This window comes from Myiozetetes cayanensis, unplaced genomic scaffold (assembly GCF_022539395.1).
Source record: "Myiozetetes cayanensis isolate MyiCay16 unplaced genomic scaffold, myiCay2020 scf17, whole genome shotgun sequence".
Classification (NCBI taxonomy): Eukaryota; Metazoa; Chordata; class Aves; order Passeriformes; family Tyrannidae; genus Myiozetetes; species Myiozetetes cayanensis.
In genome coordinates this window covers 18210272-18225840 of record NW_026087378.1, presented here as the reverse complement: position 1 = coordinate 18225840, position 15569 = coordinate 18210272, and the positions used below count along the sequence as shown (strand labels likewise).

Below are 15569 nucleotides of genomic sequence, written 5' to 3'. Positions count from 1 at the left end.
CTCACACAGGAGCTGTGCTGTACCTTTAATCATCCTTCTCCACATCCAATTTAACTGTATCACAACTTATTTCTGGGACTTCACTGGGCATCAACTGGGAGTACCCCTAACTAACTGCCTGCTTCATGTTGTAATTACATGAACCACAAACGAGCCACCACTGAGGGATTTGGGAAAGTGCAAAAAGAGTAGGTTGTTATGGACACTGCAACTCCAAGAAATCATGCTATTTAAAATAACAGCAGGAAAGATTTCCTGCATCAGCTCTGCAGCTTCCTCCAAAGCTTTTACTGGATTCAGAGGCATGATCAAGAGTGTTCACTACACTTGGCCTCTTGTAAGGGAGTTCAGGGGGCTCTCCTCATGTGCACCAATGCTGAAAACTCACCAACATTTACTCTGAGGGGAATTCCCTCCATTCATTCAGACAGTGGATGACACTACCCTGACAGGGATGTGCTTGATCCTTGGGAAAATAGGAGTCAGAAAGGTGTGAGTATTAAACAGTCAAACAACAGGTCAGGTAAGAAAAATACTGCCTCTTCTTTAAAGACATCAGTAAACAAACAGAACAGCACAGACAGAGGTTAAACCCTCCCAGTTCCCCAAACAGCACATTCCAAACCACCACAGGTACCAGCTGACAGCTCGGGAGAGGGAGCAGCAAAGTCTGGGATTTGACAGATGGCTGAGACAAATCTCTGCAGGGTGAGGGCAGAAAGGCATAGGACTTGGAGGAAGCAGCTTCCCTCACCCATGTCTGCTGGGTGCAGTCAAGAGGGAATGATTTCCCCTCGGAGCAAGTAGCCCAAATCTCCTGCTAACAAACAGAAGGGCCATGTGTGAACGTGGAAAAGACAGCTGGGAGCTGCATTAGGGATGTAAGATGCACCACGTACTGACCTTGGCAGCCAAACCTCTGTTCCACAGGGATTTTAGCCTCTTGGAGAACAAACACACCAGGGAAGTTGGGTCTCCAACTCAGCAGTGTTGCAGAACTCGCTTGTGAATGCAAGTCTGGGTGTGGGGGAAAGGAACAAGCCTCCATCCCTTGCTCCCTGCTCCAGAGACACTCCCCACCCTGACCCCACAACTGGCCTGGTCTCCAATAGTTTTCCTCAAGCTGTGGAGTACCAAATGGTTGGAAGGGCCATCAGGAAGCAACTCAGTGCAGGCTGCAGAGCACAGTCGAGTGGTACCTGAGTGGAGGGCTGGGGAGAGCAGGATGGATCTGGTAGTGCTGGAACAGAGGCAGAGACGGCAGGCACAGTTGCTCCAGCTCCCAGTTGGCAGGAGCCTGCAGGGGAGTCACAGAGCATAGGTCAGGCTCTGACAGCTGTCCCAAGGCTGTCAACCAGCACACAGCATGGACCCCTTTTCCCAGAGCAGTGACAGCTGGAACCATGACACGTAGTGGAAACTCAGGAACACGTTTCACTGTTGTCTGCCTCTCCAGGCGGCAGAATCCTGCAGTGGGGTTGTTCCTGCTGCCACTACGTGCAGTCTAAGATGAAGGGAGGGCTCCTCCACAGCCCAGTTAAGTGCTCCAAGCATCCCTGTCCAATGTGGGATGCCCAGCAGTCCAGAGCCCTCAGATCTCCACATCGCTCTCTTTGTCGTTGTCATGGTCACCGTCGTAAAACTCATTGGCAGCCTCGGGCCTGGAGAAAGGGAAACTCCTGTCAGAGAGGAGGGCGAGCCCTGGCACCCCTGGGGCCCAAGGTCAGAGGATGCCCTGTACCCAATCACCCTGTGGAACGTCATATAAGGACACCATATGTTCCTAGAGAAGTTCTCTGAGTGAAACTTGAGACCTGGAGGTGTCTTCCGAACTATTTGCACATGACAGATTTCTAGATACTTTTTGTTGCTAGTTTTGTGTAATATTTATTGAACATTTTTGACAAATAATTTATTTTTGTAAGCCTAAAAGTGATTCTTTGAAAGTTTCTTTAAACTTGACCAAAAGACAGTACAAAAACACTGGCACTTGAGTGTTGAATGTCACCGTGTGAAATTGTATTTTCTGGGGTAGCGAGAGCTTTTAATGTTTAAGCCACATTAAAGTCTTCAGTCAAACTAAGTAGATTTGGCATTGGCAGTATAGCCATAACTTTCTGATAGTAAAACAGAAGTTGGCAACTTACAATTAAACATGCCAAGGTTTTGATACACATGTCTTAAGATGATCTCTAAGGTCCCTTCCAAACCAAATCATTCTGGGATTCTACGACCTGCAGCTGTTCTAGGAAACACAGTCTCCAGTCTATCACCCACTAATCCCAGCAGGGACAGAAAGAGAAGCCCCTTTCTCCAGAACAAGTTCTGGTACCTGCTATAGTTTTCCTCAGAGCCCCTCTCCTCTGGATCGGGCTCATCCGTGCGATCGTAGCTGAGCAGGTCTGAGGGCACGTCGTGGATCTGCACACTGGGAGCGTGGTTCAGCATCTTCAGGTTCTCAAATATGGTCTGCCTGATCTGATCCAAGTACTACATGAAAAAAAAGAGAGGGATCAACCCAGTAGGGCTGTCAGTCAGCACTGTTACCTGCCTGCACTACCTAAGTGGAGAAAAATTTGTGCAAAAAGCCATTTATCAGAGCAGAGGAGGTGGGAGAGCTGATACTCAAGCACACAGGAAACAGCAAGACAACCCAGCAAGGGTCTCAAATGCTTTGAGGTTTTCTGACATCCCAGAAAGGGATGGTTCTTGGTTTTTGTCCAGTTTCTGCCTTTACCTGGGCTCTACCTGGTTTCACAGGACAGAGTATCAACCACAGGGTTCTGGAAGCTCATAGCTGAGATTGTAACACAACTTTAAGCACTCACCTGCCTGGAGTTCTGGTTTTCAATCCTTGTGCTGACATCAGGGTGAAGGGTGAAGTCTGGAGCGAAGTATTCAAAGTACTCTGTGGTGGGAGGAGGCAGAGTTAGAGCACAGAGGGACAGGAGCTCTGCAGAGCACAGCTCAGCCTCACCCCTGCCTGCGGGAGACAGAGTCTAAAAGGCACAGAGATGTACAGCTCTGCCTGCAAGGGTCTGGACACAAAATCAGAGCAAACAACAGCAACACCTGGGGCCCTGAGTAGGAAATTATCCAAATTAAATGATAATGTGTCTGCCCAGCAAAGTCTACAGTGGGTGGTAGGAGATCCCAGAATGGTTTAGGTGGTAGGGGGCCTCAAAATTCATCTCGTTCCACCCCCCTTCTACTAGCCCAGGTTGCTCCAAGCCTCAGCCAACCTGGCGATGGACTTCCAGGGATCCAGGGGTAGCCACAGCTTCTCTGGGCAACCTGTGCCAGGGCCCCACCACCCTCACAGGGAAGAATTCCTTCCCAATATCCCATCTAACCCTGCCCTCTGGCAGTGAGAAGCCATTCCACACTTCAAGGGATCACTAAGGCCATCTCCAAGATCAGAAAGTGCTGTCGCTTTGGCCCCGGTCAATGTAGAATAGAATATAACAAATTCTTTAGCTCAGCTAATGAGGTAAAAAGGGAGCTCCCAACTTACCACTGTATGGTAGCTCTTCACTAATTGCTTCATCTACAAGCAATGACGTTTCGTAAGTCCTGAAAACGTGGCAAAAGGTGATCTTAGTCCAGAGAAAGAGACATGGTAAATGTAGGGACAAATCCCACAGCAGTTGCTCTCCCAGTGCCCTTCACCAAGCAGAGAAGAGACTCACCAGCATCGTGCCACATTCCGGACTGTGTAACCACCTCCTCCCAGGACCAGCAAGGGGATGTTGAAGCTCTTCACATACTCCACGCACTCCCTATAACCCCCCAAAAATAGAATGTCAGAGCTGTGAACTGCAGCATAGATTCCTGGGTCAGAAATGCCCCAGTGCAATCAAACACCACCACAGCTGGTGTGACCCATCCAGAGCTCAGGGTTTCCACTCCCGGGGCCTGAACCACAGAATCATCATCACAATGGTTTGGATGGGAAGGGGCCTTAAAGCCCATCTCATTCCACCTCTCTGCCATGGACAAGGGACACCTTCCACCAGCCCAGGTTGCTCCAAGCCTCCACCAACCTGGCCTTGGGCACTTTCAGGGATCCAGGGGCAGCCACAGCTTCTCTGGCAACCTGTGCCAGGGCCTTCCCACCCTCACAGGGAAGAATTCCTTCCCAGTTTCCCATCTAACCCTGCCCTCTGGCAGTGGGAAGCTATTCCCCGTTGTCCTGTCCCTCCATGTCCCTCTCTATCTCTCTAGGAGTCCATCTAGGCACTGGAAGGGGCTCTCAGGTCTCCCTGGAGCCTTCTCTTCTCCCCCCCAGCTCTCCCAGCCTGGCTCCAGAGCACAGGGGCTCCAGCCCTCGGAGTATCTCCATGTGCTGCCCTGAACCACTTGTACAAAAGTCTCATTCTCAGACCTACTCCTGTCACACAAACATTAAGACCCCCCCAAAAACTGCTGGAAGGCCAAAGCCAAAGCTCAAACCTCACAGCAGAGTCACTAGAGCCCTTCAGATGGTCCCTCTCTGCCCAGTCCCCTGCACTTACCCATGGCCTCTGATACTGAGGTTAAAACAGCCCAAACGGTCACAACCCAGAGAATCAGCACCACACTGGGGAACAGAAAAACAAGAGAATTTTGGCACTGCTTTCCAAATACACACCAACCCTGCTACCCCAGGAACAGCAGGGAACACAGGGATAGCCCTCTCCAACCTACAGCCTCCAAAATGGAGGGCTGTGTGCAGAGCTTTGCCTCCTTACCTGCAGCACTATGCAGGTGGGCTGGTAGTAATCTACCACCTGGTTAATGACTGGCTGGAAGAGGTGTTTGTAACCTTTGGAGAGAAAGGTAGGTCTGTCATGGCTTTGGAACAGAGGATCAGGAAACACCTGGGCAGGGGGAAAGGGCAGGAACACCTACTCTGGTCATCGATACCATCCCGTAGGGGCACGTTCAGACAGTAGTAACGGCCACTCTCTGCACCCACCTCATACATGTCACCTGCAAAACAGGGCAGTCACAACAGCTCTGACACTTCACAGGGGTGGAAAGGCCAGATCAGCTCTGGGCTGAGTCTCTTAACTTAGTTAGGACCCCTCCTTCTTAGGAATAACTACAGTTCTGTTCCCTCTAATCGCTACCTCCCACCATTTCTCCCTGTGGCTTGAATTTTGTGATTTACACTTTTCTACTCCAGCACAGCCTCCAAAGGATTCTGAAGTGAGCCCACACTTAAAAAGGAAGACACATACCTGTGCCAGGAAAGAAATAGTTCCCGTATTTGTGAAATGACACTGTCATGACACGGTCTGTCAAGTAAAAAGCCTCCTGCACCCCATCTCCGTGATGGATATCGATGTCGATATACAGGACACGTGGGTGATACCTATGGAACACAGGAGGAAAACCAGCACCCACCCGAGCACATCATGCTTTGGATACAAGGCATTTGTCTACAGTCAAACACACTAAATCATTTCCTTCTGATGTGCTTGGCAATTGACATTTGAAACATTTTCTTCTGATGTGTTTGGAAATAGGTATTAAAAAAAAGTTTTTCAGATGGAGCCTTGGAAAGCACATGATGAAAATATCTTGTTTTAACCACCTGGGGGTTAGAAACTTGCAGGTGTTTGTTTTCAACATGGCCCTTGGTTAATCTTTGAGAGCTGCAATGATTTTAATCCTATCAGGAAATGAAAGGCAAGGAGGTGGACACACTCCTTTCCTCCACATGCCAGAGTACTGGAGCACTCTGTCTCAGCTGGTGAGCACCAGAAATTCCAGGCCAGATTAAATTTGCTGTAAAAGCAGCCAGAGACACAGAGAGAGCATGAAGAAGGGGAGTTCATCATCAGTAAATGCTACAGGGTAGTGGTCAAACTGCTGCTGTGGAGCACTGAGACACAGCCCTGAGCCAGCTCCAGAGATGCCTGCTCAGCTGGAGAGAGCTTCTCCAGCTTTTCCCAAGGAAATGCTGCACCTGGTCAACCGCCTAAAAACAGGGGATCCACACCAAAACCCTCAGGGAGTGTGGAGGGTCCTGGAAAAACAAGACAACACCAAGACAGAGAGGAGGAGTGTGTGGTTCATGCCTTGGAACCAGGGCTTCAAAGTGCCTGCAGGGATCTGAGCAAATCGCCTGATGGTCTTTCAAGAGAGATATAAACTATTTAAATTTCCTAGATTATTCATCCCACAGACAAATGGCAGCAAGGAGAAAAGGGGGATGCATGGACACATCCCTTCCACACTGGGAAAGGGAGAAAGGGACCTGCAAGAGCAGAGGCAGCACTGGACTCCCACGGTGTGAAGCAAACTCAGAATACAGTCCCCTGCTGCAGAAATGGTTCCTGGCAACAGGGAACATAAGGATAGGGACATATTATCATCTCCCATGAGGAGGAACTGGCCTGCATTTGAGGTCTCTGCTGTATGAGACTCGGGTGAAACTAGACAATGGGTGTGCAGATGTTCACAGGGAAATCCTGAGGTTCCAAACTTGGGGCAGGGATGACAGGCAGAGAGGAAGGAGGTACAAGTAATCCAGTACATCCCATAAATCTGACTTTAAGAGCAAGTAAACTTACCACCAGTCATGTAACTATTGTCTGGTCAACTCCAAATCCTTTACAATTCCAAAACAATTTGTCTCAGATTCAGTGACAATCGAGAGTACAAAAAAACAACCAACCAACCAACCAAAAAAACAAACAAAAAAACCCAAACAAAACAAAAAATAACACAAAAAAAAAAAACCAGAACAGATTAATTTAAGAAATTGAAGGTATTTCTGTAACTCTTCCTCCCATTCTGAATTTAATTTTCATTTTCTAAAAACCAAAATAACTTGACTCTTTTCTACTGAGAGCAAGTATCCTTTGATCATCCATGTGTAGCTCAAGTCCTGTTCTCGACCCACTCAAGCAAGTCAAGAAAGATTTGAGTCATTTCTCTGCCTCCAGCAAGCCATAACATGCAAGGTTCACTGTGACAAAAAGGCTGAGGCTCAGGAGACCCTGAAATGAGTGTTTTATGGCTGGATGAGAATTGGGATGGAAGAACTCCTCTGTGTTCCTTAAGCTTCATGCAACAACACTGAGGTAGATACAATTCTCAAACACTTTCTTGTGTCTAATGAAGCCAAGGGTGGGGAGGAGATAAATCAGGTGTTGGGGCTTCCTGGATTGCAGAAAGGGAAATGAGGTGGGGAAGCAGAGAGAGAAGAGTGAAGCAGCAGAGGGAAAGCACAAACCAGGCAGGACAGGTCAGTCCTTGCCCCTGTCCTTACTTGAGCAGCTCCAGGATGCCGATAACGATGTCATTAACATAACAAAAACCAGAAGCCTGCCAGAGAGAGAGAAACCCAAACAGCATTAGAATGGGATCAACACAGAGCCTGGGCCCCAAAGACAGAGAAATCCACACATTTGCCTCATTACCTCGAACTTTTTGGCATGATGGAGGCCCCCTGCCCAGTTTATGGCAATGTCACAGATCTGAGAAAGGAAAGAGAAGTGAGTTGAAGGAGATAAAAACAACCCTGTACCCTCTTCCTCTCTGTGCCACTTCCACCTGTGGCCCCCAAACACCCTTCTGGCCTTTCCTCCTTTCCAGAGCTCTATCTCTGTTCCAAAAGCTCAGCACCTCAGCCCCTTACCTTGTTGTTCAGTTGTGTTGCTCCCTGCAGGGAGGCCCCAGTATAACGAGAGCAAAACTCAAAGAGGCCTGGAAACACTGGGCTGGAAAAGAAATCATGATTCAAACACACAACATCTCATCCCTGCCCACTTCTCCAGAGCAAAGCCGGCAATAAAACTGTCCAGAGATATTACCTGAGCAAAGGCAACACTCAGTTCTCTGTGAAAGAGTTAATTTGGGATCAGGATCACTCTGACCCTGCAGGTGAGAGAGCTGGCTACAAACCCAATGAGAAACTCAGGGAATGTGATAATGATTTCCAAAGCTTCCAAGCCAGTCCTGAAAAGGCTTTCCCTTGCTCCCAAAACGTGCCAGAGTCTGTCCTGCAGCCCCTGTTGGGATGTGCCCAGAGTTGGGACATGATGAGAGACCCTGCCTCAGGAGACGAGAGGATTGCTGTGGTCCTGCACTGGCTCCCCTCTGGCTGTGTCTGGAACACCATGGAATCACACACTGGTTTGGGTTGTAAGAGGGACCTTACAGCTCATCTCATTCCACCCCTGCCATGGGCAGGGACACCTTCCACCAGCCCAGGTTGCTCCAAGCCCCGTCCAACCTGGCCTTGGACACTTCCAGGGATCCAGGGGCAGCCACAGCTTCTCTGGGCAACCTGTGCTAGGGCCTGCCCATCCTCACAGGGAACAGTTCCTTCCCAATATCCCATCTAACCCTGCTCTCTGGCAGTTTGAAGCCATTCCCCCTTGCCCTGGCACTCCAGGCCCTTAGAAATAGTCTCTCTCCTTCTTTCTTATAGCTCCTTCAGGCACTGGAAGGCCACAAAGGCAACCCAAAAGCTGCTCCTCTCCAGGCTAAATAATCCCAGCTCTCCCAGCCTTTCCTCCCACTTAGAACTGCTCCAGCCCTCTGATCCTCTTGGTGCCTCCCCTGGACTCACTCCAACAGCTCCATGCCCTTCCTGTGCTGGGACCACATGGCCGGAGGCAGCACTCAAATTATTAACAAAGATAATTGAACTGAAGGCTCTTCCAGAAAAAGTAGAACCATAATCTGTAACCCAACAAGCCAAAATCTAGTTTTAAAAAGCAGGATTGAGCCATCTAAAGGAAAGGAATCAAGGATGTTCCATAATCTGATAAACACAGGAAGGACACGCTCTTCATTCTGGTTAAAAACAAGCAAGAAGAGGGAGGTTCTACAAGTTTTTGGGACATGAGCAGAGTAGGGACCCCCTTTGTAGCTGCAGGAGGCTCAGGGCACTCACCAGTCATCGCCCACGTTGAAGGCATTGAGGCTCTTGGTGAAGCCCTGCATGTTGTTGGGACTCACTCTCTGCAGGAAGTCAATGTAATCCTCGGAGTGGAAGCGGCACATGTCGTGCTGGGACGCCTGGTATGGCTTGAAAACCTTCCAGAGACAAAGAAAGACAACACTTATTTCCCAGCCAAATTCGTGTTTGTTTGGGCTGGAAGAAACCTCAAGCCGAGTGACCTGCACTAAGTACATTAAAAACATTCCAACATTGGCTTCCTGATATTTGTGATCTTTTAAATTCATCAGTTGTTCCATGAAAACTTTTCCTGCCCTCTCTCAGCCACAAACCCATCTCCAGCCTCTCCAGACTGCAGCTGTTGCCACAAACTCTCCAATGCCCCCACCCTCCATGAGTAGGAGCAAGACAAACCAGCCAAGTCCAAACCACAGCTATTCCTTCACTCAGGGGAATTATTCCCTCCTCAGTCACCAGCTTTCCACAATTTTAAGACCTTGATCTAGGGGTGGTTTCAGTCCCTCTGACAGATCTGCCTGGAATGGGCTGTTGATAGGTTCCAAATTGTTTGGTGAAAGCTTCCAAACAGGTGGAAGAACTGTGTAAGTCCTGTTTCCTCTGGAAAGGAAAATGGTGAAAAATGGTCACGGGCTCAAATTTAGGATCTTGTGACAACTCAGTCTTGCCAGTTTGGCACTTAGGGCACATACCTCAATAGAGGGGAGGTTAAAAATTAACACCATGGACCTGGGAGAGCAAATTAAATACATAAGGGATCTTTTTGGTGTCTCCCAAATTCTCTTATTTAAAGCAACCACTTTACAGGGAAAATGGGACATGGAAATAACAGCAAGATGCACAAACTGGTCTCCAAAGGGAAATTTATCAGGAAAGCTGCAGCAGTGTTCCTGTTTCCTGTTCATTTTCAGAGCCGCAATACACCCAGACAAGCCCATCTCCTCCCCTCCTGGTGCTTTCCACACGGATGTGGAGTTTGGTGTTTCCATTTCCAAGGAGGGCTCCAGGAATCCAGAAGGTTCATGAAATCAAACAAGACCAAACCCAAAGCTAAAGAGTCATCACAGAGGAGAAATGGCTCTCACTGGATATCCAGAGGCTCTCTTAGACAACAAAAAGTAGGGATAGGTGATTTAAACAGAAAGGCAGGGAAAAATAGACCAAAATTTACCCGAAAATTGACCAAACCCTGCATCCTTCCACCCTTCACCCAGTCCCAGCAATCCCACCCACCCTCCCAAGCTGGAAAAGGTGGGAAGACGCAAACCCAGCCTGACAGGATAGAAGCCTTTTATTTGGAGGAGGCAGAGAGAGCAGATGGTGCATCCACAACACAAAGTTAACAATGCTTTTTATAGTCCCAGCTGACCACAATTCCTGCTTTTATCTGTTCCTAACTTTGTCAGTCACTGACTGTTCAAAATGAAGCTGCCTCTGAGGTTTTCAGGTGGAAAATACAAACCCCAGACAAAGAGTTTCAAGCCTTAAAATGTGGCAAAATGTAGAGCTCTGCCCACTGCCTCCCTCAGACATGGAGTTGACCTTTAAAAGTGTTATGTCTGAATATGGGGGGTTTTTTTGCTGTTCCTGCAAGGAAAAGGGAAGTTATTTGTGGAAGTTCACACACTGACAGGAAAAAAGGGAAAATCTGCAAAGGTTCCCCAAGTGCTGCAACTCCACCCAGGGCAGTGGTCACCACACTGGATGTTATTTTACAAGGGAATTATATTATTTAGGAAAGCTCTTCTCAAGTTTAAACATCCCCAATTCGTTTCATACATTGCATCCCTACAACTCCCTGACAGGACGGTGGAACTAGGCGGGGGTAATGACAGAGTGAGAGGAAATGGCCCCAAGTTGCACCAGGGGAGGTTTAGGTTGGATATTGGGAAAATTTCTCCACTGAAAGGGTGTTCAGGCCCTGGCACAGCTGCCCAGAGCAGTGGTGGAGTCATCCTGGAGGGATTTAAAAGCCATGTGGATGTGGCACTTGGGGACATGGGTTAGTGGTGGCCTTGGCAGTCCTGGGACAATGGCTGGACTCGATCTTAGAGGGTTTTTCCAACTTTACTGATCCTATGATCAAGAACCTGGTCCATTTTAGCACCTTCCTTTAAAACTTGACACTGGGCTTTAGCTTTGGGACAGCCGATTTTCAATCTGCTTTCACTGAACCAACAACTCTCAGCACAGAGAAGATCCAGCAGTGGAAGAGCTTGAACTCAAGCCCATTCCAAATTCCAGGCATTTGCACAGAGCTGGAGACAACAACCAAGTTCTGCAGCTGCAGGTTCAGAGCAGCTCAGATCCGGCTTTTCCCTCTGCCCCTCTTGTATTGGTTTGGCTGATCAGATTTGGGCCTAAAAAATAAAAAGCAGGAAAATTATATTGCACACACACCTACAGGATCTGTGCACCTTGTCCTGCCCACACATTGTCCACGGAGTCATGGAATCACAGAATGCTTTGGGTTGGAGAAGTTTAGAATCATCTCATTCCACCCCCTGCCATGGGCAGGGACACCTTCCACTAGCCCAGGTTGCTCCAAACCCCGTCCAGCCTGGCCTGGGACACTCCCAGGGGTGGGGCACAAAGGAGAAGAAGGGGGAATGTCCTACATCCCTGACAAATCAGAGCAATGATGGTTGGAGCCCTTCCTCTTCCTCCCCTCCCTGTGTGCCAGCTCTGCACATTGATGGCTCTGACAGCAGCTCCTCAGCTCCTTGACAGGGCAATTCCCATGGAAACACACTGTACATGTGTATCCCATGTGGGGACAGCCATACAAAGCAAATCCAGAGGTGCCTGGAGCTGTAGCCTCCTACATTTACACCACCATTGCAGGCACAGGCCCTTCCCCATGGCACAGCAAAGGTATCACAGGCTGTGGATCAGATAAGCTGACCTGGGACTGTGCTAGGCAGGAATTAAACCAGTTCAAAGCTGTGATTTCAGTCCACTGAAAACAGGAATCAGGAACAGAAGACAAAACAAGTTGCCCCAAACCCATCAGCAGCTGCTGCCGGCATGTTCTGCACATCAGAATGGGAAAAACCCATCTCCGAATGGGCAGAATGGAAGAAGACTTTTACTATTCTCTGCCCAGAGAAGCTGAGGCTGCCCCATCCCTGGAAGTGTCCAAGGCCAGGTTGGACGGGGTTTGGAGCAACCTGGGCTAGTGGAAGGTGTCCCTGCCCATGGCAGGGGGTGGGACTGGATGGGCTTTAAGGTCCCTTCCAACCCAAACCATTCCATGAGTCTATGATGATCCCATTCCTGCCTTGATTGTGTATCCTGAGGCATTAATCACCTGCCTCACGTTCCTGAGAGCTTTTCCCAAAACCAGTTCATTTCCCAAAAGATGGAGGGTTAAGTTTTCCTTTCGATTGTCACTCCATGCTGATCATGTTTTAGCAGGATTAATGGGTCAGGTTTATGAAAGGGAAAATCTTTCCAAGAGCCAGGAGTGCCCTGGGCTGGGAGAGCCGGATGGGCTCTGAAGGGCAGGTGGGACAAACACCGCCCAGGAATGAGATGGAGGAGGGAACCCCCGTGGGGCAACAAGGTGAATTAGGAAGCTTCTGAAGGATTTGTTTGTAGCTTTCCTATTCCATGATCACAGTGTTATGGAATGGGATAGGTTGGAAAGAAACTTAAGGATCATCCCATTCCAACACCTTACGGTATCCCAGGTTGCTCCAAGTCCTGTCCAGCCTGGCCTTGGACACTTCCAGGGATGGGGCAGCCACAGCTTCTCTGGGCAACCTGTGCTAGGGCCTACCCAACCTCACAGGGAACAATTCCTTCCCAATATCCCATCTAACCCTGCGCCCTGGTAGTGGGAAGCCGTTCCACTCTGTTCAGTCCCTCCCCAGCTCTCCTGGAGCCCCTTTAGGCGCTGGAAGGGGCTCTAAGGTCTCCTTGGAGCCTTTCCTTCTCCAGGTGACAATCCCAATCCCAAAGGTCCTTCCTGGCAGGTGCTGCAGACACAGAAATGCCACACTCAGAGCCAGGGCACTGTCCCAGCCCCATGGATGGCACTGTCACCCAGCTGTGACCAGGGCACTGATAACCAACAGTGGGATCCTTCAACCCAGCCCTGGATGCTCCAAGGGGGACTCAGGACAACGGGAATGCCTGAGGCTGCTCCAAGCCTGGTCTTGCTGGGAAAGGAGTAGGGCTAGAGAGGGGGAAGGGACACAGGAGAGCTGTGCACAGCCCCTGACAGGGGCGGTGCTCATGTGGGGCCCACGAGTGCCGTGAGCAGGTCAGTGCTCAGCTCTGGCACCTCTCACGTGTGGAGCCCCAAACAACCACCCCAACAAACTCCAGCCCCAAAACCTCCTGCTCCAAACCCTCAAGCCCCCTGTCCCAAATGCCTTATCCCAAGCACTCAAACCTCCTGTCCCAACACTCCTGCCCCAAGTGCCCCGTCCCAAACCCTGAAGCCCCCTGCCTTAAACCCCTGTCCCAAACACCCTGTCTCAATCCCCCCCCCCATGCAGACACCCCTGTCCCAAAATCCCTTAACTCCCTGCCCAAAAACCTTGTTCCAACCACCTCTGTCTCAAATTTCCTGCCCCAAACCCTCAAGCCAAACCCTTGTCCCAAAACCCCCGTCTCAAGCCCCAAACCACCTGTGTTAGCACTCATGGCCCAAATGCCCCGCACTATATCCTCCTGTTCCAAAACCCCCTGCCCCAACTCCCCATGTGCCAAACCTCCCTGTCCCAAACCCCTTAACTGCCTGCCCCAAAACACTGGCCCCAAACCTCCCTGTCCCAACCCCTTCCAGCCCCAATCTCCCTGTCCCAAACACCTTATCCCAACACTCCTACCCCAAAACCCCATCCCACCACTCCGTGCAAACAGTCCTGCCCCAAAACCTGTTGCAAGCACCCAAACCTCCTGTTCGAACACCCGTGCCCCAAACCCTCAAGCCCCCTGTCCTAAACACCTGTCTCAAATGCCTTGTCCCAAACCCCCAGAACACCCTGCCCCAAACCCCTTGTCTCCAACACCCATCTCAAATCCTTCCAGCCCTGAGCCCCTGCCCCAAAATCCTTCCAGCCTCAGGCCCCCATCTCAAACCTCCAGACCCAATACCCTGTGCAAACACCCCTGTCCCAAAACCCCTCAACTCCCTGCCCCAAAATCCTGTCCCAAACCTCTCTAACCCAGAACCCTTTGCCCCAAACCTCATCTCAAGCACCCAAGCCCCCTGCCCTAAATACCTATCCCAAACACTTGATTCTAACACCCTGTGCAGACAACCCCATCCCAAAACCCTGCCCCAAACCTCCCTGTCCCATACACCTTGTCCCCAACCCCCTGCCCCTAATCCTCTGGCCCCAATACTCCGTCCCAAACCCCCATCCCAACACCCCGTGCAAGCACCCCTGTCCCAAACCTCATCCCAAGCACCCAAACCCCTTGCCCTAAACACCTATCCCAACTCCCCCCCAAACACCTTATCCCAACACCCTGTGCAGACACACCTGTCCCAAAACCCTTCGCCTCAACCCCCCTCCCAAGCACCCAAATCTCCTGTCCCAAAACTCTTGCCCCAAACCCCCATCCCAACATCCAGTCCCCAACCCCCTGCCCGAAATCCTCCGGACCCAAGTCCTCTGCCCAAACACCTTGTCCCAACACCCCGGGCAGACACCTCTGTTCCAAACCCCCAAACTCCCTGCCCCCAAACCCCTTAACCCCCTGCCCCAATTCCCTGTCCCCAACCCCTCCTGCTCACGATCATCTTCTTGTAGAGCCCGTAGTGCAGCACCAGGCTGTGGGTGAGCGCCAGGCGATGCGGCTTCATGGGGTGCCCCGCGCCTGCAACGGAACCGCGCGGGATCAGCGGGGGGCGAGACCAAACGGCCACACCCGCCGCGCCAGGCCGGGACCCGCGGGCACCGCGGCAGGAACAGGTCGGGAACGGGGACAGAGGGATGGGGAGAAGGGGAAGGGGGACAGGGGGGACGCAAGGCGGGGGGGGCCGAGAGGGGAACGCGGCTGGGCTGGGGCACACCCTCGCCCCCCGAACCGGTCCCGGTCGTTCCGCCGCGCGGCCCCGGCGCTGCCCCGGCCCCGGCAGGCCCCGCCCGCACCGTAGTGGAAATTCCCCACGTCCGGATCGTAGAAATAGGCCACGGTCTTCGCCATGGCAGACGGGCCGCACTCCTGCTTACGTCATCACCGCGCGACACCCGCTCTAAGGGGGGCTGAGGGAGAGGGGGCGGGGTTAAGGGAGCAGGGGGGCGGTGCTAAGGGGATGGGGCGGGGCTATGGGGAGGGGCGGGGTAAGGGGCAGCGCTGTCCCAGTGCCCGCCCCCGACACGTCCCAGTTCCCTCCCGGCTCATCCCAGTTCTCTCCCACCGGCCTCGCAACTGCCCTTTGTTCTGTCCCTCCAGGCCCTTGTCCAAAATCTCTCTAAGGCTCTCTTGGAGCCCCTTTAGGCACTGGAAGGGGCTCTAAAGTATCCCCGGAGCCTTCCCTTCTCCGGGCTGAACAATCCCAATCCCCCAGCTGCTCACCTGGTACCTACACCTGCCTCCCAGTCACCCCAAATGCTCACAGTGTCACCTTGCTGCCCACTACCCACCCATCCACAACTTCCTCCAGGCAGCCCCAGCTGCTCCCAGTTACTCC

At 51.2% G+C, this 15569-nt stretch overlaps 1 protein-coding gene across 3 annotated transcripts; it reads right to left on the bottom strand.

Annotated features, from left to right (window-relative positions):
• Positions 1–519: 519 nt before the first annotated feature.
• On the bottom strand, positions 520–15147 carry HDAC3 (histone deacetylase 3). Of its 3 annotated transcripts, XM_050312347.1 has the most exons (15): positions 15028–15147; positions 14670–14752; positions 8894–9036; positions 7631–7712; positions 7413–7469; positions 7262–7317; positions 5223–5356; positions 4891–4971; positions 4731–4804; positions 4515–4579; positions 3690–3779; positions 3515–3573; positions 2829–2908; positions 2333–2490; positions 520–1661 (listed from the first exon to the last, which is right to left on the bottom strand). In XM_050312347.1, the coding sequence occupies exons 1-15, from the start codon at positions 15080–15082 to the stop codon at positions 1592–1594; spliced, it is 1287 nt and encodes a 428-aa protein (XP_050168304.1). In that variant the 5' UTR covers positions 15083–15147; the 3' UTR covers positions 520–1591. The 3 variants fall into 3 exon arrangements, with proteins under 3 accessions (XP_050168304.1, XP_050168303.1, XP_050168305.1); XM_050312346.1 differs by lacking the exons at positions 14670–14752; positions 15028–15147 and having other exon boundaries at positions 8894–10131; XM_050312348.1 differs by lacking the exons at positions 8894–9036; positions 14670–14752; positions 15028–15147 and having other exon boundaries at positions 6561–7317; positions 7631–7665.
• Between the last annotated feature and the right edge of the window lie 422 nt (positions 15148–15569).

Bases quoted from the DNA above. Each gene is read 5' to 3' on its own strand.
- HDAC3 (XM_050312346.1), bottom strand. From the start codon at position 9,198: ATGGAACAACTGATGAATTTAAAAGATCACAAATATCAGGAAGCCAAT. The intron at 7,713-8,893 runs GTGAGTGCCCTG...TTTCTTTTCCAG, and splicing joins TTCAACGTGGGCGATGACTG to CCCAGTGTTTCCAGGCCTCT. The intron at 5,357-7,261 runs GTAAGGACAGGG...TGTGTTCCATAG, and splicing joins GGCATCCTGGAGCTGCTCAA to GTATCACCCACGTGTCCTGT.